This window comes from Aplidium turbinatum, chromosome 2 (assembly GCF_918807975.1).
Source record: "Aplidium turbinatum chromosome 2, kaAplTurb1.1, whole genome shotgun sequence".
NCBI lineage: Eukaryota > Metazoa > Chordata > Ascidiacea > Aplousobranchia > Polyclinidae > Aplidium > Aplidium turbinatum.
Genome location: NC_137473.1, coordinates 1,250,655 through 1,274,821, shown reverse-complemented (window position 1 = coordinate 1,274,821; position 24,167 = coordinate 1,250,655). Strand labels below are relative to the sequence as shown.

Here is a 24,167-nt window from a genome sequence, read left to right as displayed (position 1 = left end):
ATCCTTCCAGGACACACAGTTGCCTGATTTCGATGGGTATCGAAACAATGTTCAACCACTCAGCCTCAGAACATCCTTCCAGGACACACAGCTGCCTGCTTTCGATGGGTATCGAACCAATGTTCAACCACTCAGCCTCAGAACATCCTTCCAGGCCACAGCTGCCTGATTTCGATGAGTATCGAACCAATGTTCAATCACTCAGCCTCAGAACATCCTTCCAGGCCACAGCTGCCTGATTTCGATGAGTATCGAACCAATGTTCAATCACTCAGCATCAGAACATCCTTCCAGGACACACAGCTGCCTGATTTCGATGGGTTTCGAACCAGTGTTCAACCACTCAGCCTCAGAACATCCTTCCAGGACACACAGTTGCCTGATTTCGATGGGTATCGAAACAATGTTCAACCACTCAGCCTCAGAACATCCTTCCAGGACACACAGCTGCCTGCTTTCGATGGGTATCGAACCAATGTTCAACCACTCAGCCTCAGAACATCCTTCCAGGCCACAGCTGCCTGCTTTCGATGGGTATCGAACCAATGTTCAACCACTCAGCCTCAGAACATCCTTCCAGGCCACAGCTGCCTGATTTCGATGAGTATCGAACCAATGTTCAATCACTCAGCCTCAGAACATCCTTCCAGGACACAGCTGCCTGATTTCGATGGGTTTTGAACCTATGTTCTATCACTCAGCCTCAGAACATCCTTCCAGGACACACAGCTGCCTGAACTCGATGAGTATTGAAACAATGTTTAACTATTCAACGTCAGAGCCAACAAAGGCACGTTTTGCCAATGTAATGATACGCAAAGAAATTATCATCTCCACATGTTTTCTTTTGTTTAAAACTATGCAACGTTTTTCACTCTCGTTTAGGAATGTTCAAAATATAAATTTTGCAATGTTTCAGTACTTTCTTTTCATGCAAACTTTGTTGCGTTAATCTTTGTTTCAAATTCATAGCAATATGGAAAGTTTTATTTCTCATTTTATAGTTGATTGTGAAGAGGGAAGTAGTCTGAATAAAAAGCTTTGGTTTCTTAAACTTCTTAAACTTTAAAACTAGTAACCATTTCAACGTCTACCAACGTTGAAACAACGTAAACAAAGACTCAAATAAACAAAGCGTCTTTTCGTTCATGCTTGTGAGTTAAAAACTTTTTTCATCAAGAACATTTAATTTTTTTTTATCGTTTTCCTGGTCGCTCACGTGATCATTCGGTTATAACGCGCAAGCGGTTGAGCGTTTCTGCACAGTCGACAACTTGTACACCTGGATGCGAATCCTGGGAAGGTCAAACTAAAACTGTAAAGTTAAATTTTATTGCTATGTTTCTAGTTCAATTGGTGAGAATTATTCAGAGTTAGAGCAACAATGTGTCGGTTGCGTAGCCGAGTGGTGGGAGCTCTGGTACTACGCTCAATAGGATGCCGGTTCGATACCGCTCAAAAGTATGCGACTGTGTTTTAATTGGCTTCCTTGCCTTCCATCCATTCAACCTAAATCTTCAACCCCTAGCGTAGGCTTTAGATGAGACAAATAGTGTGACTAACATTAAACAAGTTTGTAAAATTGGATGCTAAGCAAGGTGGCTTGTCGCCATAAAACATGTTCAATCAAACTTTATAATTGCCTGATTTGCCTTTTACGTTGTTACTGGAGCGACATTATAATCACTTGCAATTGTGTTTTGTAGTTTCAACTGCTAAGTTTTAATATTCAATTCTGTCGACTTCGACAAATTACAAAACATGTCTCTCTCAAACAATGACGAAGGAATTGCAGTTGTTCCAAGTGAGGAAGTGATGGATGAAGGTGAGTTTGATTTGGTGGTTGCTCTAACATGTTGATAATTTTGATAGCATTGCTTTTTACGTATTTTACACATTTTAAAATATGTTGCTTCAGTTTACTAAAAGAGAACAAAACTTACAACCTCCATGATCCCGACATCAAGCCATCGACGTCTTCTTACGTTAAATTCAAGGCTCACATATTAATTGTCAAAACAATATTTAATAAGTTTTCTTATAGGACAAGCTCAGCAACAACTGACTTATGTTGACAAGCGGCAGTTTCATACAACAACGATCTACAATTTACCAGAGCAAAGTTGTGATCCATCTGGAGATGAAGGTTTGTACTGTTTGTATTTGATTGAAAATTTTCCATAACTATGGTAATAATTGCTCGGTTGTTAAAGCATCAGAGCATTGAGCTTAATGATGAAAGACATAAACAGTTTGCAAACAGTTGCTATGTTGCCTTATTTTAATTGAAAATTTGTATTAATAATTTTAATTGTCAGTGAATCTTGCTTCATCATCAACTTTAACCATGCCAAGCTATTCAACAACAAATCAGCATCATGCTTTTAATCTTTGTAACAACGGAAATTCAAAAGATAGGCCTACAGCAAAATGTTATAACAATTAGCAAAATATATCGCTACTTTTATTACGAGTTTGAAATGATACAAAACACACTATAAAGTCACTTGTTTGTTGCAATAACAATGTATGAAAAAGAGTTTTATTTCAATAATTTTACAAATTTTTTCAAACATAATTTAGTTTCCAAATTGGGCTGTTCAAAATAATGTTTTGTTCGAAACCAAATCTTTCACAAAGAAACATAATTTGAAACGAAATGAAATCATGACAAATATTTTTCTATCGAAAAGAAATGTTTCAAAATTTTGTAACGAAGTTTTTTCTGAAAATTTCAAAAATATTTCTAAACTTAATTTTTTAACTAAAATAAGAAACAGCATAAACGTGTAACACGTACCCTACAAACGCGTAAAAGAGTCAGCAGTTTATCTCCTAAAGTCTTCACTACAAGGAATGGTAACTAAAGCAGTGAGGTTTGGCCTAATGGGAATTTGAAGTTCATAACTTCTTGTTTAAGACATTTACAGTATATCGTCACAATAACTATAGGTTTACTTACAGAAGTGTTAAATTAAGAGCGAATTGCGTATCATTTAGGGAATTCTAGTTGTACGTGATGGGAATGCACCTACTCAGAGTAGGCTAGTGTACGTAATAAAACAGTATTGCTAGATGCTTTTTAAATCCCTTTTTTCTATTTTTGGTCAGTTCAGAAGTATACCGTTGCTTTGTAGTTAAATCTGTTCAAAATTTTGTAAAATTCAATAAATTTAATTTGTTTTTGCGACAATTTTTAGAAAGGTTTGCTGTTCAAAGGAATTTAGCTACAGCCTGAAAATACGAATTTACTTAATGAGCTCCTGCTACGCAACACAATCAATTTATCGACAAGTAGATTTCAAATTCTTACATCAGTGATTTTTTTATTGAATTTTTCCTTTTATTTTAAGTTGCAATGTCTATAGATGAAGTTATTGCAACATGTTATTAGCACCAAAAGTCCCTTTTGTTGTATCCAGGTTTACAACTAGTAAAAGTGTTAATTGTTTAAAACTTTTAAAAGTTTTGGGTTAGGGTTCGTTTACTCATGATACAACCAAAAATATCATTTTAACTAAAAAAGTCTGACAAGACTTTTGCATAACGCACCCTACTCTGAGCAGGTAGTTTTACATCCCATACTTCTAGAAATTCCTGATATCGTTAGATCGCTCTACGTGTGCAATACGTGTACAACTGTACATTCCCTCATTTTACGATGCCGATCGGTAGGGTATTCCTGGTAGCCTATGGAACTTTTGCGATGGGGCAAGATTACTTCGACACCTGAATTGTTTTCTTTTTGTAAATTCCATTCTGAAATTTTTATGTGTGTCCTCTCGTTTCGGAATGAATAACGAAACAAAATTGTTTAACGAAACGAAACTTTTTGCTAACAAAATTATTTCGAAACGAAAACAAGAAATTGAATTTCGCCTTTCAAAGAAACAAAATATTTTGTTTCGAACAGCCCTGTTTTGAAACATGGTGATTTGTTAAAATTACTAAAATTGTGTTTAGCTTACAATTAACAAAATCCTTCACAAAGGTTTTTAATATTCTATTGAAAATATATTAACTGAACTGTGCAAGAAATTAGACGTTAAACTAGAATCTTCATTGTACTTAGCATCATATGTTTGGAATCTTTATTAAACTTTTAAGTCACTTTGTTGAACAAAAAGTCACTCAAAATCTATCAAGTAAGGTTTCTAGCAAAACCAGTCGTCTTACAATTTCACAAATAATTTTGGCAAACATTTTCATTTCTGATTTTTAGATTCAAAACAAGAATTAAAAAAACTCCAAAAAACAACTTGCAAACAATATCATCCCAAGTATGATGTTGATCTCTCCAATTTTAAAGTTTCTTCAGAAGGTTTTCCAGAAATTTATCCTGAAATGGTTCAAATTGATTTCTACCGAGGAAGGTCCATTCCTCATGATGACAAGTACAATCCCAAAAGTCAAGAAATTGAGGTATTCGGATCTGACAGAGCAGTAACAATCGATCAATTAGTTTCTGATATTCGAAAGAACAGTTTTGTGTCGGTTATCGGATATCCTGGGTCCGGAAAAACAACTCTATCGAAACGCCTGGCAAGACGCCTTTCTCAAAGCGAAAACTACCTTGTCCTAAGGAAGCTTTTTATGGACATGAATGACTGCAACGAACAATCATCATTGAAAGAGTTTTTACTGGGAGATTGCAACTACAACTTAAACGACCATGAACAGCATTCTGTTTTTGAATGGATCAGAGCCAATCCAGAAAACTGCTTCATTATTTTAGATGGATTTGATCAGGTGAGTTGGACCCTGAACAAAAATGTAAAAAAATCCAACTACGACACTCCACTTCAATATTGGGAGCTTGTTTCGAATCTTTGTTTGGGAAAATTTCTTGACAATTGTCACTTGATGTTCACTTCTCGACCACACGCTATGCTCTATATTCCAAAGAGATGTCGACCCAAAAGCACTTACTTCATTCGTGATCTGACGTCTGACAACATGAAAACGTTATTTTACGCTTTAGTAAACCACCAACAACAATTTAAGATTCTTTGGAACAACCTTACAATAAAAACTCCACATTTAACATCAATGTGCCACAACCCTCTGATGCTGCAACTCTACTTGAGAGCATCTCTTGGCTCGTCACAAATTGATGATATATCCACAATGACTAGGATATTTCATGCTGTATTGTTAAACCTTAAAACCTCTACACATGCCGTTTCCACATCTTATGATATTGTCATCAGACTTTCCAAAATCGCATATGAAGCAACAAAAAAAGGAACCGTATTAATCACAACAGACGATCTTATAAAAGAAAGTCTCACCAGTCAGAAAGTTCAAGATCTTGTCGTCACTCTAACAGGAGCAAACAGAGAATATGCACTCCTGGAAGGGCAGCAACGCTTCTATTTTAGCCACCAGACCTTCCAAGAATACTTCAGTGCTTTATACATCTGCCGTGAAATGTCATTACCAGATTTCAAATTATTTGTTCTAAATAACTTAATGAAGGGTCACTGGTCTGTTGTTGTCCAATTTACTGCTGGACTCCTTTTGGATCCGATCATGAAAATAGGTAAGTGTAAATTTTATCTGCAGACTATTCATCATATACTGTAATTACCAAAAAATTATATCATTGCGTTTCTTTCATTATAATAAGTTAAGATACGATTTATCAACTTTATGAGAAAAAAATCATTGCAATAATTTATCCTCCTCAAACAAATTTTAGTTGACCAATAAAACCTTGAGACTTGATGTCATTTTATATAATAATTATTACACCAACAACAAAACTTTATTCAAATCTATAGATCTATCGAGCTCTGCAGTTAACAATCTTTTTTTAATGAAATCTACGTCAACACTGACGCAATCATCAATTTCGTTTTCACAAATTGCCTCAAGTAAGAATATAAGCTGGATATTTTGCGATTGTCTTGTGACAATGAGCAATATGTGCTAGCTTGCTTGTTTGCTACAAGTAAAATTACTTTTGGTAACCACTAAAGTGAACCACTAACCACTGGGCTAGGCGATCGTCCACATGTGCCGACAATCTTTATTTCCAAACAGTTCAACCACGCCGCTGCTTCAGAGCAGTGTATTTCATAGTGGAGGAAGATTTTGTTTGTTTGTTTTTATCTTTATCCTGCATTGCGGGGAAGCGGACTTGACCGCTATGCATCGGTGTACACCTTCCAACGTACACCTGACCCACGCTGCAGCCAACGGCAATGTCTGTTTTCGGTTGTCTACTCTACTTATGACTTAAATTTGGTACTACCCATTACTCGAAATCGATCACTGGGTAGAGGCAATTATCGTAAAGTCCCTTGCCCAGAGAAACAACAGCAAGTGCGGGTGGCTGGAGTCGAACATGCAGGCTCTCGACTGCGAGCCCAACGCGCTAAGCACTGGGCCACTGCTGCCAATTGTAGCCTGTATGATCACTAACATTATATCAAGAGCAAGAAACTTATTCATTCTGCTTTTTCAACAGCGTGTTTCATTTTTGCAGATCTATCGAGCTCTGCAATGAATCAAAGTCCTTCAGTGGAATCTACGTCAGCACTGACGCAATTACCAACTTCGTCTTCACAAATTGCTTCAAGTAGGGTTACCGACTAGATGATTGTCACTGTGTGCTTAAAATTTTAATCATTGCTAGTTCCGTTCCTGGTGAAGTTTATAGCTCCAACAATCGGCTTGAACGTTTAATTCAATGGCAGTAAATTTCGTTAATCTTATGTTTCAACATGATGTTTCATTTTTACAGATCTATCGAGCACTGCCATTAACCAAGGTCCTTCAGATGAATCTACCTCATCACAAACGCCATCGTCTTCCCACCAACCAAGTTCTTCTGGTAATATTATCTTATAACAAATAAATATTCCAATAAACATATTGTTGACATAATGTCATGCTTGATGGCCTTGTTTAAATGTACTTTGATTTACATATTTATGTTTAAAGTCATATTTATGTTTAAAGTCATACATATATATTAAGTTTACATTACATTGTTTAAGTTACATAATAAGTTAACATTGTTTTGCTTTAAGTTTACATCATATGCACGCCTTAAATTTTTCCAGTTTTTCCACTTTTTTCTGTTGTTGGTTTTGTTCCCATGTATAAATTCAATATTAAAATTAAATGTTGATAATATGATAATATAAAATTGTTAAAAACTTTTCGTACAAGTTTAAGTTTAAAATTGAAGTTACACAGTTACTTTTTAAAAGAGTTTTTCTTTCCTACCACAGAAGGGCTGCAATAATTAATTTACTAATTTTTTTAAAAGTTATGTCGTTTCACAGTTGAATTTAAAATGTCTGAGGTGTCCAAGCCTTCCTTTATGCGTAGTATACTGTACAAGGCACATTTTAGCTCATACGTCTATAAACACTGAAATAGGTCATTTTAAATGTTAAGTGGTTGAATGGGCGATGGGTTTACTTTGAAATATTACATTATTGTCTTTGTTTTTAACGAAGCACATAAAACGTTTCTACCCCTAAAATCCACTGCTGAAACGTTATGTGCCAAATGCAGTCGATTAGGTCAATAAAAATGAGGTTGAACGTGCAAAGCGATTGAAAAACATTTGCATAAAGGAAGTTAATTTATATGTTTTTTCTCGATTTTTAATGGGGTAGTACGTGACTAAGTGCCTCCCTAAATTTTTTATTGCCCACAAGCTCATTGAACAGAACTTAAATAACTGAATTGTTAACAGAATTAAATTGCCTTTGAACATAATTCAGCAAATTAAGGTTACGAGCCCAATTGAAACACCGAACACTCATCACGCATTAAAACAACTTTGTCATAAATTTTAAAGATCATCGACTTTAAAGCGGATTGCGACAGTGACAAAAACAACAAACTCAATGTAATCAAGTCGAAGTAATAAATAAATATTACAACGAGAGTCAAAACATAGATTGCAAAGAAAATATATTTTGTCAAAATTGTGTCAAATATAAATCATTTCGAATGCTGCATTATAGGATTTCATTGAGTGGTTGTGTAATCTTTATCCGCCAACTGAGAAAGATTTTTTGAGAGCGTAATCCTGGCAGTTTTGCATACTAGTAGAAGCTTTGAACCACTGACGCATGCCCGGTTACCAAGTTTGACAAAAAAAATGTTGTTTGTCAAGTATTTCATCCATGAACTTGGTGCAGCTGAATGGAGAGCTGTCCTTGAAATGCATTCCTCAAGCTCACACCCCGAGAGTCGAACCAGCTTTGTTTGATCTTGCAGCTTCTTCGTACACTTAGTCGATGCTGAACAACTGAGCTATCGAGCTGACAATTTTGCAGCCGTATGTCATACAAACCTGTTCTGCATTGTTGAGGCCCATTAGAACAAATCATTAAATGCAGAATATTCACCACTAAATTATCTGGAAATTTACTGAAACAAACTTCTATGAAGATGCATTTGCAATTTGGTAACATTTGCTTTATTTTAATAACATTTGATAATTTAGTTAAGAGTTAAAATAAATGCATATACTGTAGTCCTGCTACCTTATCAAAGCGACGTTTACAAATCATTATTTTAATGACAGGTTTTTTATATTTTAGATGAAAAAATGCAGAAAAAGCAACTATTTGTTAAGGAATTGCTGAAAGAAACCCGGAAAGTTGCTGCAGGTAAGTAAAAGTAGCCTAAAGCTAGTCTAAAACTTCAATACAATGAATATCAAAAAATTATAAATTTCAAAACATGTAAGTACAGTAGCTACAAATTTCCAGAATATTTTATTTTGAAGGTTTTTACTCAAATAAAAACAAAATTGTGAAGTCATAAAACAAAGATTCGTCATGGTGAAAGTCACAACAACCCGTCTCAGTGCGACCGTATGAATTTAGAAAAAAAAAGTGAGATAGAATTAAATATTATTAAAAAATTCGTACTATTTTTTTTGCATAAAGTTTGATAAATTAAATACAAGTAAAATTTTTACAAAAATCATTAAACAAGCACAGTTTGACGATTCAAATGCATTTATTATTTCACTGAAAGGAGGCCGAGGAGGTGATAAAAAATTAAAACATGTACTCAAAAGCAAATTAAGAAGAAAGCCTCATAATTTTAACAGTTTGTTTGTGAAAAAAGTTAAAGTTACAAAAGTAAACCAATATTTATCAACCGAATTTCGCTACAAATGATCCAAAAGGTCTGGCAGCACTGTTTATAAAAATTTGCGTAGGCTACCAGTTAATTTTTGATTTTAGTGACAACTTCGTTATAAAAAAAAAACATTTAGTACAAATTAAAGTTTTACTTCAAAACGATTAATTGAATTTCTGTGCAGAATAAGCTACTTTTTTTAAAATGATTTCATTTTCCACTTGTAGGCCTACACCTGCAACTTGTCTTCAGTTTCTATTCCACCTTCAAATTGCACTTTCTTTGCAAATTCTTAATTAATTTTGAAAATCTTTCCATCAGAGTAATAACAAACAAATAATCTTTTCAATTTTACTAAACTTCACGTGTCCTCAAGCCTAGATTTTTTTTATAAAACAAATTTTTAGTTTTGAACCTAGAGAGCGAAATTTAAGCTGCCGATTTTAAAACAGTGCAGTAATGCCATCTTTCATGGGTCCACTATGCTGATACAAGAGAGAGCAACACATTCGCAACTGACTTACTTACTGGCATAGCCGTACGAGCCAGGGGGCAGGGGGGCAGCTGTCCCTCTGTTGTTTCAAAACGTCGCGAATCCGGGAAAAATCTTGCAATTATTAGGGCAAAAATTGCTGTATGAAAAGCTACAAAATTACATGAATTAAGAAAAACTATAAATTAGTATATTTTATCTATCAAACTAAGTAGGCTACAGCCTCTTATTTGCACAAGAAATGTGCCGCAAAATTTTCATTTGGCACACCCGTATTGATGTATTGCATTGCATGGTGATCAAACTGTAGTACGAAATGCATTTAACCAGCTGCATCATGCCAATTTGGGCAGCCACCAAAATATGTCTCTAATACTTTTGTGAAACTGCCCAAATCAAAATGCAAAATTTGCTAAAAAGCTAATTTTAATAATTTTCACAAATGCATCGTGTTGATTTGGGCAGCTGAAAACATGAAGTTATCTGATGAAACTGATTAGTCTGTTTATGCAACTGCCCAAATTACCGTGAGGCAGATTCCCCAAAATAAACAAATTCATTAATTTTTCCCATTTACATAACTGTATTGTTTAGATTTGGGCAACAAAAAATAAGATATTATCTGATCATACGGTACTCTATTTATAAAACTGCCCAAATTGGCATGATGAAGTTGCCTCGGCATCAAAATTTACATATAGTGTTTAATTTTTGTCATAATATCCATAAATGCATCATCTTGATTTGGGCAACTACAAAATATGACTGTATATAAATCTGAATACTTTCATAAAACCATTCGGGTGGAGAGGTTACAGTACTTTTTCAACCATAAACAGACATAGCTGTTTGCAGTGTTGTACGTTGACGCCGTCAAATTGACGGCGTCATTTGACGGCGTCAACTTTTTGTTGACGCTGAGGCTAGCGCCGTCAATTTATTTTTCAGTTGACGGAAGTGATAGCGCCGTCAACTATTTTGCCGATTTTAAGCGTCAAGCGCTATGCGTCATTTTTTTTCATGGAAAATCTCGTTACACAATAAGAGTTTCACAATGTATTCTGGCCAACGCGACTCATCCGAATTACCGGCTTTTGCGTTGGTTGGAATGGCTCCCTGGAATACACGCGGAAGAAGTTCGCCAAATGGTGATCACCCATGTATTGAGAACGAGGGATCAGAGACAGAAAGCAAAAAATCCATGAATGGCATCGCGGACGTTGAAAATACTTTATTTCAAGAGCTCTATGCCCTTGAAAAGAGCGATATTGGTGCAGTGGACCTCGTTAAAATATTTATACATGCTAAACTATCACAGCACGCTTGGAACAGTGATACCTTTCCGAGTAAACGTTTTCAAGTCTTGGTTTTGAAATACAACACACCAATACCAACCAGCGATGCTATGGAACGCATGTTTTCACTTGGAAAGGACAATATGCGTCCCTAACGCAGCAGATTGTCAGACAAACGTTTTGAAATGCTTGTTTTTCTGCAAGGAAATAACTAATAAGCAGGGCCCGCAAAAGTCAATAAAGTCAAATTTTTTTAATGACCTCGTTTATCCACAAATCAAAGAATAAAGTTGTTTTCAGCACCTAAGGGACTGTTTCTAAGAAGTTTATAGGTCAAAATAAAGTCAAAATTGATAATAAAGTCGAAATTTGTCAAATTATGGCTTTTAACAAACTTAATTCTGTGTTTCTAGAGAGTAATTTTTGTCAAAATCCTCGTGGAAGCATTGCAAATCAGGAACTGCGACACAATTAAACCATATTAACCCATAAAAGCAGGAAACGTGTCACAATGACCACGGATCAGCAGTAACTTTTATCGCAAATTGTCCTTTGTTTATTCATTGTTACGTCGTTATATAATTTTTATAAAACTCTCTCTCTTCACAAATATGGTCTTTTCGAAGATCAACAGTTTTGATTTTAGGAATAGCCTACTGACATTTTGTAATACAAAAATGCCTATAAAGCAAGCTAAATCGTCTTCTGTCTTCAGCAAAAGTTAGATTAGTGGAGATTTTCCTATCGCTATAAAACACAACGAACTTTTTATAATCCATAAAACACCTTGACTTTTCGACAAAGTATTACGTTTGGGTCTGAAATCGACAAAATATTATGTTTTGGTAAGTGGTATCAATTCAAGAAAGAACTGTAGGCCTACCCTCTGTAAATAAGCAGTTTCGTTAGGTCAAAATAAAGTCAAAATTTGATAAAAATAAAGTCAACAATTTTTTTTTAGGCTAAGTCAAATTAAAATGGCCCTACTAATAAGCTAAGCAGCTAATTACAATACAGTCTCAAAACATAATAGGCCTACCTGCTCTTTATTTATAGCTATTGTTAGCCTAAACATGGTTGAGCTATTTCCGTTTTATAAGACGCTGGCAAAATATAGCGCTAGAAATTAGCGCTGACGCCGTCAATTTCTTTAAGAGCTTACGCAGTACTTTACGCCGTCAAGTTTTTAGGCAATTCGCGCTGACGCCGTCAATATATTTCAATGACGCGTACAACACTGGCTGTTTGTTTGTTTGTTTTTCATATTTTTACCCTGCATTGCGGGAAAGCGGACTTGAGTGCTATGCATCGGTGTACGCCTTCCGACGTACACCTGACCCACGCTGCAGCCGACTGCAATGTCTGTTTCCGGTTGTCTACTCTACTTATGACTTAAATTTGGTACTACCCATTACTCGAAATCGATCACTGGGTAGAGGCAATTATCGTAAAGTTTCTTGCCCAGAGAAACAACAGCAAGTGCGGGTGGCTGGAGTCGAACATGCAGGCTCTCGACTGCGAGCCCAACGCGCTAACCACTCGGCCACTGCCGCCGAAATAGCTGAACAACACCACAACATTTAACAAAAAAATGTTATACTTGTTAAATGTAATGTTATTGTTGTGGTGTTGCTTAGCTTTGTTTGGTTACTTTTGTAAAACTATCCAAATTAAAATGATGCAGTTGCAGCCAAAAAATAAAATATTTAGTTTGTTTATGCAACTGTGTCATGTTAACTTCACCAACATTTAAAATGCTACTGCTGAAATATATAATCTCAAACCAATCATAATATATTCATTTATTTCAAAGCTTTCCAAACTTAAAACCTTCCATGCAAGCTGGCAAAATATTATAATTTCTAGCTTCTAGGGATATGTCCGGTTTAATTTGGTCCAAAATCTGTTTGTTATTTTTGCAATCCAAGGAATTTGCAACTAATCCAATATTTAAGTGGGGTTGTTTGTTATTTGTGGTGTGTAAAACAATAGCCTATTTGTTACTCCTACCTACCAATCTACCATGCCAAAGTGCAGAAGCATCGAGCAATGCACAAGCAAGGTATCTTCAAAGATGAATTCAGTTGTTCTATCTTGATTACGGTACTTTGGTAAGAAATTCTAGCTAGCTGGTGATCTTGTTATGTTAGTTTTTCACTGTTATCATGCACCGCATACATTATATTTGGGCAATTTCTATAAAAGCGTGCATATTTGGGAAAATTTACGTTCTGCCCCCCCAAAATGATTTGGTCTCTTACGGCTATGCTTACTGGAATGGATAAAATAATGGTAACCAACTTGTAAACAATCGAATAATAGTAATTTCCAATAAAAAGTTTCATCCACTCTGTTTCAACTTCATACTTGCAGAATTTATACTCCGGAATATTTTTGAGAGAGTGAAAACATTTATTTTGTCTGTTGCGAGAGTAGTACGGTACAATTATAAACAATATGAATAAAACAGCACCATAACAATCTAGATTCCACAACAGACAGGAAGCAGCGAAAGACTATATCAGTCATCGAGTCAGCTGCGAAACTAGAAAATGAAAGCCGACTGTACAATGTAGGCCTACAACTTCAATTAAAGCTTGTAACAAGGGCAATTAAACTTTACCACACACAAGAGAATATTTAAAACTTTGCTTGTTCAAATTTTGTTTTTCAAACTTTGCTTGTTCAAATTAGTTAAATCTAAGTGGATACGTGGATATTGTTCCTGTGTATAAAACGTTCGAAGTTGGCTATTATTTTCAGCTTAAATCTAGGACTCCCTCCTATTTGTGTTCAAATGCCGTGTACAAGTTCACTTGTTCGCATGACGCGAATTGTACATACATCGGTATGTCTACGCGGCATTTGGCCACGAGAGTGAGGGAGCACTTAGATTTAACTAATTTGAACAAGCAAAGTGCCATTAAAGATCACATATTCGATTGTCAAACATGTTCAAATAACAAACCATCCTTGGAGTCGTTTAGAATTATGCGTAAATGTTCCACCGAATTCGACACTAAAATCGAAGAGGCTTTGCTAATAAAATCATACAATCCTCGCCTCAATACACAGTTGTTGCCTCAGGCGCTTCTTATTTACTCAACGTCTTTTCTTGATGCGTCATATGATGCGTCTTTGCCTCGCGTAATTTAAACGCCATGTGATGTGCCTTTCTCCTATGCTCAGCCGTTTCATTTTGCATTTCGTTTTTCAATTCAGTGTTTAGATCAGTTATTCATTTTCATTGTAGATATGATAAGCAGTTATTTTGTTGTTGTTGTTACTTGATAAGGGCTAACGTGTGTATGGCCGAAAACCTTTGTAGCTTATAGTTTATGTTCAATTTTAATGGATTATGTTAAATGCCGTGTGGTTGCTTGGTTGTGTATATGTCTGTGGTTGAAGAAAGTGACCTTTTTACCAAAATTGTAATATAAATGAATAGTAGTCTACGCTGCTCTAGAGAACAATGTTTAAAGCTTTTTCAAGAGCTATGGCCTACTGAACTAGAAAAACGTAAATTTTTTCTTAAAAACATCAAATTCAATATTTATGACATGAAATCTAAAAAAGGTTTAACTTCAACAAATCTCAATCAAGAATTAAAATAATAAATTTTCGGATACTAGTTGCTACTCTGGGTAAATATATATATATTTTTTGGGCAACTCTTTGCAGAAATCGCGCGCAAAGCTGCAGACGACAATTTCTGTGGTTGTTACAAGAGTTGCCAACATTGTAGTTTAATCGTAAGTTTAATCTTACCTTATTAAAATATGGACGGATTTTTGAAACTTAGGCTACAATTAAATCTTCAATTTTAGTTATTTTCAATAAAACCTAAAATTATTGTGTGTTTTTTTTCGAACTAGTTTAGCTTTACAAATATATTCTACTGTTTGTCGATTTAATTTATTTTTTCAATTTAATTTTGTTTGGCAATCTTGCAAAAAAAGTCCCGCCCAAATCTGCAGGCGACAGCCATTTTGTTTTCAGTCGTTGAAGAGAAGGGATCAGCTTTGATTCAGTGGCAGCAAGAAATAGTTGGTTTCAGCTTTCAATTCTGTCATCATTCTGCTTGGTTTCATCAGACAATAGCTTCAAAGTTTGTTTCTGTTCGTGTCCTCTGAGTTTGAAGAAAGCAGAAGCTTGGATTGAGCTGCAGCAAGAAATGGCTGATTGGGAAATTTTCATGACCAAGTTCTAAAGTTAGGGGAAGGTCGGGTTAGTTGAGCCACTGGGTTAGTTGATCCACCCCTTTTAATTCTTAAATGTGGTGAGGTAACCACATTTTGTCATCACGTGATCTTAAAGTTTCTCATCGCATGGTCTCGCGTCTGGTTTGAGTTGACGATTGATAATATATGTGATACTGAAGTTAAAAAGTTGTGTTTTGACCTTGGAAAGTAGATTCTGAAATTAAAGGCAAGTCCAATAATAATTTTTTATACTTGGTTACTGAGACAGTTTCATTTAATTTATTTGGAAGCTTACCAAATAAGCTACGTTCTGAATAAATAGTGGCATTGTGCGCCTTGACGTGTATTTGAAACATTTTCATGGCGGTATAGTTAAGGTGTTAGTTGAGCCACTGCCTTCGGTGTTGGTTGAGCCAGTGGCTCAACTAACCCTTTTATGTACAGTAGAATTCGCCTATAACGGCACCTCTAGGGGATTGCAAAAAACTGACGTTATAGCCGAATTGACGTTATAGACAAACTACCGCAAACTATTCCAAAACTGTCTTTTGATTAAAGAAAGAGGTGTATAATCTAGTCAGGTCTACTGTGTTCCACCAAACTGACAAAAGTTACGCAGAAAATACAGTAAACAAAGAAATTGTTTAAAAAACCAACCTACAACGAAAGATAGAGGAAATTTGCGCAATACAGCTCGTTACATACAGTAGTAGAGAAGTTCATTGTTTATTAGCAAAAAAGGCATTGATCTTCAGCTGTTTAGGTTTTGACACGGATTCCTCTACCACAGCGGTTCTTAAACTGTGGGGCGCGCCCCCCTTGGAGGGCGCCAAAGGTTCACAAGGGGGGCGCGAGCGATGTCAAACTATGTGACTAAACGCGTGTGACTAAGTGGATTTATTGCCAGGATAAAGCAAAAAAGTCCCAATGCCATTGGATCTCACTGCGTGATTCACCGTGAGGCTCTGGCCTCCAGGACTCTACCAGCTGCAATGAAAGATAAGCTTACAGTAATCATACGAGCCGTCAACTTCGTCAAAACCAGTGCCGTCAATATGAGACTGTTTACCAAGCTGTGCAAGGATATGGATTCGAACCATGAGACTCTCCTCTTCCATACATCTGTTCGTTGGTTATCGAAAGGTAATCAGTTAGCCCGCGTGTATGAAATGAGAGATGAACTGATGCTATTTTTGGAAGCTCATGGGAAGCAAGATCTCCTTCTGCCATTTTCATCAGAGAAGTTTCAGCTGGAGTTGGCATACCTCGTGGACATTTTCGAGGCCCTCAATAACTTAAATCTGCTCTTGCAGGGCAGAAATACTAACCGGATTAATAGCTATGATTCCATTCGAGCATTTGTGGCAAAGCTGGGGTTGTGGCACCGCCGAATACAAATAGGAAATGCAGCTTCATTTACCAACCTAGATACTGCACTTGACAAAAAGCAACTTGAACTGGAAGGTGAGCTTTTGAAACAAGAATTCGAACGCTATTTCCCAGACTTGGGTGACACCGACCTTCCAGAATGGAAGATGACAAGAAATCCCTTTCGTGCTAACGAGGACATTCTTCCCGACGGTTTGCAAGAGGAATTCTTGGAAATAAAGTGTAACTCCACTGCAAAAGACGATTATGAAGCAATGCCACTAACTCATTTTTGGGTTAAACATTTGCACATATACAAGGGAGTGGGTAGCGTGGCGATGCGCACACTTCTTCCGTTTTCGTCCACTTATCTGTGCGAAAGTGGCCTTTCTACAATTTGAACATAAAAACAAAACATCGAAACAAACTTATTGATTGTGAAGCCGATCTGAAGTGTGCATTATCAGCTACAAAGCCTCGAATTAAACTTTTGGTTTCCGAAAAACAATTACATCCCTCACATTGATGAAAGCTAAATATAAATTCCTGTAGTTATTACACTTTAATGTTTGCTAATTTTGTAGTTTGGTGGGGCGCAAGTTTGGATGGCACATCAAAGGGGGGCGCGGCTCAAAAAGTTTAAGAACCCCTGCTCTACCACATAGCGTTCAGCTTTTTCCAAATAATGTAGGATTTGCTCGCTATCGTCGTGACTTCGGAAGTATCGGTCTAGTTGTCTAATTGACTTCAGGGCTTCTACTGGGGTTGAAACGGCTTCTACAGGATCGTCAGCTGTAGAGCTGCTTTTTACAGGTGATAGTTTTTCACGCGGGAGAAAAGTTAATTCAGTTAATTAAAGCCCCTGCTGCGAACGACGTAGCAAAATAAAGGGAAGACATTTTGCAAGCAGCAGCGCCAACTGGATTAAAAGACTGACCGTTCGTGGTGAAGGTGATGGCTTCAAGTGACGTTATAAACGAACAAAAGACGTCTGGGGACCAATAAAGGGTGCTGTTATATGCGAATTGACGTTATAGGCGATGCCGTTGTAGCCGAACTACAATGCACGTAAAAGATAGAAATTCTGCCGGGACCGAGCGAAATGTGACGTAATAGGCGAATTGACGTTATAAACGAAGCCGTTATAGGCGAATTCTACTGTATATTATGTTCAAGAAACCATGCTGAGGGTGTATAAAACTATGACAAACCTTGAAAGGACTCCATTGAATATTTTAGAACGTGCTTCTGTTGCTGTTCAGAGTTGGAGTAGCATTCGGGCCTATGCTAAAGACTTCAACTGCGACAGGACAACTCTTAAAAGGCATATAGACAAACGTGCTAACCATTTCTTTGGACATGGATTTCTTTGGTTATGCATCTGTTTCCAGAAGTCATGTGGTATTCCCCCTACAGATGAAAGCAGAGCTGGCAAAACACATCAAAAGTCTTGCAAATCAGCTTTAAAGATTATCACTCGAAAAGTGTTGCAAGTTCGCATTTGAATTTTGGAAAATAGGCTTGGCAGTCATTTTGTTAAAGGAGCTCCACCTGTATCTATTGGTCATGCTACACGAACAGGCTGAATAAACGAGGATGCATTCTTAGCTTATCTCAAGCATATTTTTGCTGCACCCGCTGATCACTGGGAAATGAAATACTTGGCTACTCGTTCTTGGAGTGTCTCATTTCCCTTCTAGCGATTGATTATGCACGTGAAAACGGCATTATAGCCTAGGCTACTGCTTACGATACCTCCACACACCTCACATAGATTGCAGTTGTTGGATAAGTCTGTTTACGGTTCAATAAATCTCTTTGAACTACACAAAACTCAACAAAGGCACATAAACGTGGTCAAGGTTAAATAAAATGGTGTTATTTTAGATGCCGTAGCAATACCTTCATTATTATGTGCACATTGAGTTACGAGCGACTCTTGGAACAATTGTTAACCTGTTGCCATATATTGATATTATTACTTCAAATATAAACTAAGGCATGGCAAAGAAACATGGTTAAATTTGTGTTTTCAATAATAAAAATGTGGCTCAACTAACCCTCACCGTGGTGTTAGTTGAGCCATTTGACTACTAGTTTTTAAACACCTGTAGACCCGGTTGTCGTCGTTCGATAAGGCTTATACTTCCTACAGATATTGCTTAATATATGTAGGATGTAAAGCACTGTGAATGAAGAAATGAAAGCAAGTCATATAAAAAAAAAATGCAAAAAGTGGCCCCACTAACCCGACCTTCCCCTACTTCGAAGATTTATTGAAATAGAAATCAAAGTTTATTTTAATTTGCAAGCTCTGGTTAGTTTAATGTTTCAACAAAAGTTTAGTTTCCACCTGCGAAGCTAGCCTAAGTATTTTAACCTAATTTGATAAAACTTCGAAGCCGTTTAAGACAAAACTTGTGATTTTGTGACCAGCTTGTCGTCGTCGTCGTCTGAGCTTCTGGGGCCGAGGGTCTATCCTTTTACCACCCCAGATTCACGATGTTCCCGGACTACACTGGAAGGCTGCTAGAGAGCAGCCAGTCTTTAGTTTCATCATCCATGACGCGCAGACCTTCCACTCCGTTAGGTGGCTTGAAGATGGTACAGTCATTGATGATGTGGTCTGCGGTCTGTTCCTCGGCACCACATTCTCAGGAGGAGGAAGAAGCCATTCCCCATTGGTGCATGGTTGAGCGGAAAAGCCCGACGCCCGTACGGAGACGGTTGAGGCGCACCCATGCCTGTCTCTGTAGTGTCAGGCCGATGGGGCGTGTGTCGGCGTCGGGGATGAATGAATGGAGTCTGGTGGTGCTTGACCTCCATTCAGAATGCCATTTATGGTCCGCCCAAGTAGCCGCAGAGATGTCTTGTTCGTCAGCTTCGTTGATCAGAAGCCGAGCGGCTGGCACGAATGGGTGTCTTGATTTCAGTCGGCGGGGGTGCCCGTTTGGGAAGGCAGAGATCTTGTGGTGGAGAAGATGTCTCCACCACAAGATCTCTGCCTTCCCAAACGTTCTCTTCTGTGACCAGTTAACAAAAGTCTACTCAGGTTATTTTTAAATTAGAACTTTGACTCAAACCTGAAAGTTTTGTTCAAAATAATTTGTTTATATGTTTGTTTGCGATATAAATGAATCAATGTTTTGTTCTTTAGTAAACAAGTTGTGTTCAATGTTTGATTATTTTATGGTTAGAACCAAACTGTGGTTTTAGACTACAAACCTGGTTCATCATCATCATTATGTTCCTTCCTCGTATGGAGGGTTGGATACAATGCGCCATTGTTCTCGAGCATGAGCTGTTCGTACTGCATTTTCATAGTTTAATTTGGTCCATTTTGTGATGTTTGTTGTTTGTTTGTTTGTTTGTTTGTTTATCTTTATCGTGCATTGCGGGAAAGCGGACTTGAGCACTATGCATCGGTGTACGCCTTCCGACATACACCTGACCCACGCTGCAGCCGACAGCAATGTCTGTTTCCGGTTGTCTACTTTACTTATGACTTAAATTTGGTACAACCCATTACTCGAAATCGATCACTGGGTAGAGGCAATTATCGTAAAGTTTCTTGCCCAGAGAAACAACAGCAAGTGCGGGTGGCTGGAGTCGAACATGCAGGCTCTCGACTGCGAGCCCAACGCGCTAACCACTCGGCCACGGCTGCCGATAATGTTGTCCAAATCAGAATGTTGTCCAAATCATTCTTGGTCTGCCTTTATTTCTTTTACCGTTTATCTTCCCTTCTATCAATGATCTTTGTAATGAGTTTTGCCTTATTGTGTGTCCGAAATATTTCAATTTTCTTCTTTTTACTATTTGTAAGACAATTTGGTCTGAATTGAATTTGGAGAGTACTTCATCGTTAGTGATCTTTTGTTTCCATGAAATTTTTAACATTTGCCTGTATGTCCAGAGCTCGAAAGCATCGATCCGTTTCTCCATTTTTTGTGACATTGTCCAAGTTTCAGAATTGTATAGTAGGGTTGACCAGATATAGAATTTTTTGATTGGTTAAAATATTTTTCATTTTTCCAAATGTAGTTCTTGCAATTTCTATCCGTCTCAAAATTTCATGGTCACACCTCCCATCTTCAGTTATTAAGTGTCCAAGATAGGAAAACGATTTTACTTTTTGTATTATTTCATTGTCAATTATAATTTGGAGTACTGGAGTGTCTGATGATTTTGAGATTATCATTGATTGGATCTTTTTAGCGTTAATTTTCATATTAAATTCTTTACCAATTGAGTTTACATTGTCCACTATTTCTTAAAGATCTTCTTGTGATTCAGCCAACAGAACAGCATCATCAGCATAGCGTAAATTTGTTATGTTGAAGCCACCAACTTTTACCCCTTTCATATCATCAATGGGTCGAAAAATCATTTCTGTATATAAATTAAAAAGACATGGAGAAAGTACACATCCTTGGCGTACTCCACGCTTGATATCAATTCTTTTAGACAAATAAATGACAATTTAGACAATGCGAATAAATGCTTTTTGATTCCAATACAAATTGATAATAAAACGTAAGTCTTTGCCATTCATACCAATATTGGACAAACAGTGAATCAGTTTCTCATGGTTAACTCTATCAAATGCTTTCTCATAATCAATAAAACATGCATATACATCTTTATTTACTGCATTGTAACTCTCACAAATTGTTCTGAGATTAAGTATACCCTCTCGTGTTCCTTTACCAGTTATAAATCCACTTTGAGTCATGCTAACCTCATTCTCAATAGTTTTTCCATTTCTTAATAAAATTATTCTCAACAAAATTTTCAATACATGACTGATCAAACTTAATGTTCTAAAGTCACTGCAGTTCTTTGCTTTGGATTTCTTTGGTAGTCTTGACAAAAACAGTTTCATTCATTTCTTTAGGTATAAATCCAGTCATATAAATTTCATTACATAATTTGTGTATGCGTTTTAAACTTATGCCATTGAGTGCTTTTAGCATTTCTAGATAAATGTTGTCCTTTCCTGCAGCTTTATTACATTTCAGATCTTGAATGGCTTTCTCAACTTCAGATATCAATATTTCTTCTCCTTCATTGTTGGTAATTTCAGGCATACATGTTCTATCATCATCATATAATTCTGTGACATACTCTTCCCATCTACTCTTTATATCCTCTTCCTGAAATAACATTGTTTCCTCCACTGGTTAGCCGAGTTAATATTGATTGATATTATTCCTGCATTGTTAGATCACAAAGATCGTCGCTCCATCATCGACATCAGCAAGATCCTGCGGGAAGGCAACGACTTGGAAGTGACAGTCACAGCAGGACGTCATTTTAATGGAGGGAGGATAAAGATGAAATCCTCCTACACTCAAAATGACTTCCATGCTGTGACGTCATTCCTCAAGTTGATGCCAACGCGACTTGGATTCCTTGATCTGTCCTTATGCAATATGAATTCCAATCGATTCGTTCCATGGAAGGAGGCGATCAAATCGATGCCTGGATCCGTGAGTCATGTTTAACTTTTATAACCAACACATTGATTCTTGGTCAGTTGTTACGTTGATTCAACGTCGCATTACGTTGTTTTAACGTCTGAGCTTCAACAAGTTTCATAAAGTAAGTTCTATTTTCCACTTTTAATCATTTTCCAACAATTTTTGTCAAAATAAAATAAATAAACAAAAAGTCACAACATAAATAAATTGTTTATGGTTAGTTGTTGCGTCATAATTAATTTGTGTTTAGATTGTTCGGATGAGTCTCCAAGGCAACCACCTATCTGTGGATGACGTCATCGAGGTGTTCCACAAAGTTGAGGAGAAAGTTGTGATGGGGCATTCCCTCGATGATGGAGATGGGTGGAGAGGGAGAGATCCAAACATGGAGGAAAGATCCAAGCTACAAGAAGCATTGGATCGGTTGAACAATAAAGTGAGAGTTTTTTACGTTGTATCAACGTTATAACAATTAGTTGTGTCAACATTAAATCAACGTCAATTATTCGCTTTGTCTTTTACAGAAGTTGAAGATCTGGGTTGGCATCGGTCGTCCCCTCAAGCACAAGTATCAATGATGCTTTTATTTATTTGTTGATGTTTATAATAAAATTATGTTATCCAGTGATTTTGTTTGGTTGGGTTAAAAATACAACAAACTGCTTGTTTGCAACAGGTGACGTAATATCAACAAAAATGTTTATAATATTATCAAACCAAGGTTTGTTTATGTTCTTCAACTTGAGGTCGATAAACATCAACAAAAGTAAGTTTGTTTATTTAACTTATTAATTTTTATGAAATAATTTCAATGAAGAATTCCAATGAAGTTATTTGTTAACAGTGTTGCCAGAATAGATTTTTTATTAAATTTCAATAAGAGTTGTACCTAAAAGTAACCTTCGAGCTGAGCTGCATTGGAGGCGACGACAAATCAGTTTATTTGTTAAAAGTGTTGCCAGGTTGAACTACTTTTTTTAAACTAGAGACCTGCAAGCGTTTCCTCTAAATACCCGTTGTCAGGGTTGCCTATTCGATTCGGGCTAGTTTTACCAATTGAACTTTTGTTTTCGGTGAGAGTAACATTAGCGCGCCGCTGCTAAGAGGTACAGTTAAGTAGTTATTGTCAGGGTTGCCCATTTCAGTCGGTCTAGTTTTGCCGATTAAGGTGAGGGAAAACATGATGCAATAACCATTTAAAATGTTTGCCAATCCCTAAAAGTGCCGACATTGCCTGACAACTTGTAAGATTTGCCAGCTTTGCGATTTTCATTGCAAAATCGGACTACTTTTGCTTCGTTGTCACAGAAAAATTACGCCACCTACGAGTTGTGGTATTGTTGTTTTCTTTGTTTTTTTCATTTAGAACCGACTTTTAATAGATAAATACTAGTTTTGCTTGAAAACATCTTGCAACACGAGCAATCGGTATTTAGAGGTAGTAGCCCCTTTTTAAGTAGATTTTAGGACGCCTATCCTTAAATGTGTAACCAAAGAAAAATATATATCGTAAGACTTCAACTCGCCACCAGAATCAAACAACTTGCGGCTCGCTAGCCAGGCTATAAAGTGAAACGACACCGTAACATGAAGCACAGTTTTGCCTCGTTGTGTAGCCTATAAGTAACTAAAAATATTAAATAGCTATTCTTAAATGTTTTGGGTTTTGTGGCCGTGCTAACTACTGATATATAGCCTACTACACAATTTTTCATTCAGGCATGTTTTAAATCTTTCAAGGTTTTGCCACCTTTTCCCGTTCATTAACATGCTAGTAGGTTTATATCGATTTTTATAGTTAGTATTTTTTTTGTCCCGGACGCGTTAATGACGAAAAATAAAATGATTGATTGATTGAATGTGTAACCAAAGAAGAATACATAACGTAAGACTTCAAATCGCCACCAGAATCAAACAACTTGCGGCTCGCCAACCAGGCTATAGAGTGAAATGACACGGTAACATAAAGCACAGTTTTGCCTCGTTATGTATATGTAACTAAAAAAGCAACTAGTAATTAAAAGGGAGGCACAATAGCTAAAGGCATTTGTGCACCTTCCAGTTCGTTAGGCGAGACTACACTTACGAGAGCTCGAATATTACGCCAGATGAAAGACTCTGTGGGTGAGTCACTGGTTAAAGATGGATACGACCTGGGTTGACTTTGATGATGATCGCAATCACCTCAAGAACAAGGATCCACGTT

General features: G+C 36.8%; 2 protein-coding genes across 2 annotated transcripts in view; both read left to right on the top strand.

Moving 5' to 3' along the window:
• The window catches only part of LOC145765718 (uncharacterized), a 1,283,504-nt gene that overhangs the window by 1,183,726 nt on the left and 75,611 nt on the right, over nt 1-24,167 (top strand). The gene's annotated exons all lie outside the window — the stretch shown is intronic.
• LOC145764715 (uncharacterized) lies at nt 821-22,589 on the top strand. Its single transcript, XM_082576376.1, has 9 exons — nt 821-1,825; nt 2,045-2,146; nt 4,223-5,542; nt 6,491-6,583; nt 6,749-6,838; nt 8,571-8,639; nt 21,705-21,970; nt 22,212-22,397; nt 22,486-22,589. The coding sequence occupies exons 1-9, from the start codon at nt 1,762-1,764 to the stop codon at nt 22,537-22,539; spliced, it is 2,244 nt and encodes a 747-aa protein (XP_082432502.1). The 5' UTR covers nt 821-1,761; the 3' UTR covers nt 22,540-22,589.

Excerpts from the sequence above, each read along its gene's own strand:
- LOC145764715 (XM_082576376.1), top strand. The coding sequence starts at position 1,762 with ATGTCTCTCTCAAACAATGACGAAGGAATTGCAGTTGTTCCAAGTGAG. Across the intron at positions 8,640-21,704 it reads AACCCGGAAAGTTGCTGCAG|ATCACAAAGATCGTCGCTCC; the intron begins GTAAGTAAAAGT and ends CTGCATTGTTAG. Across the intron at positions 21,971-22,211 it reads TCAAATCGATGCCTGGATCC|ATTGTTCGGATGAGTCTCCA; the intron begins GTGAGTCATGTT and ends ATTTGTGTTTAG.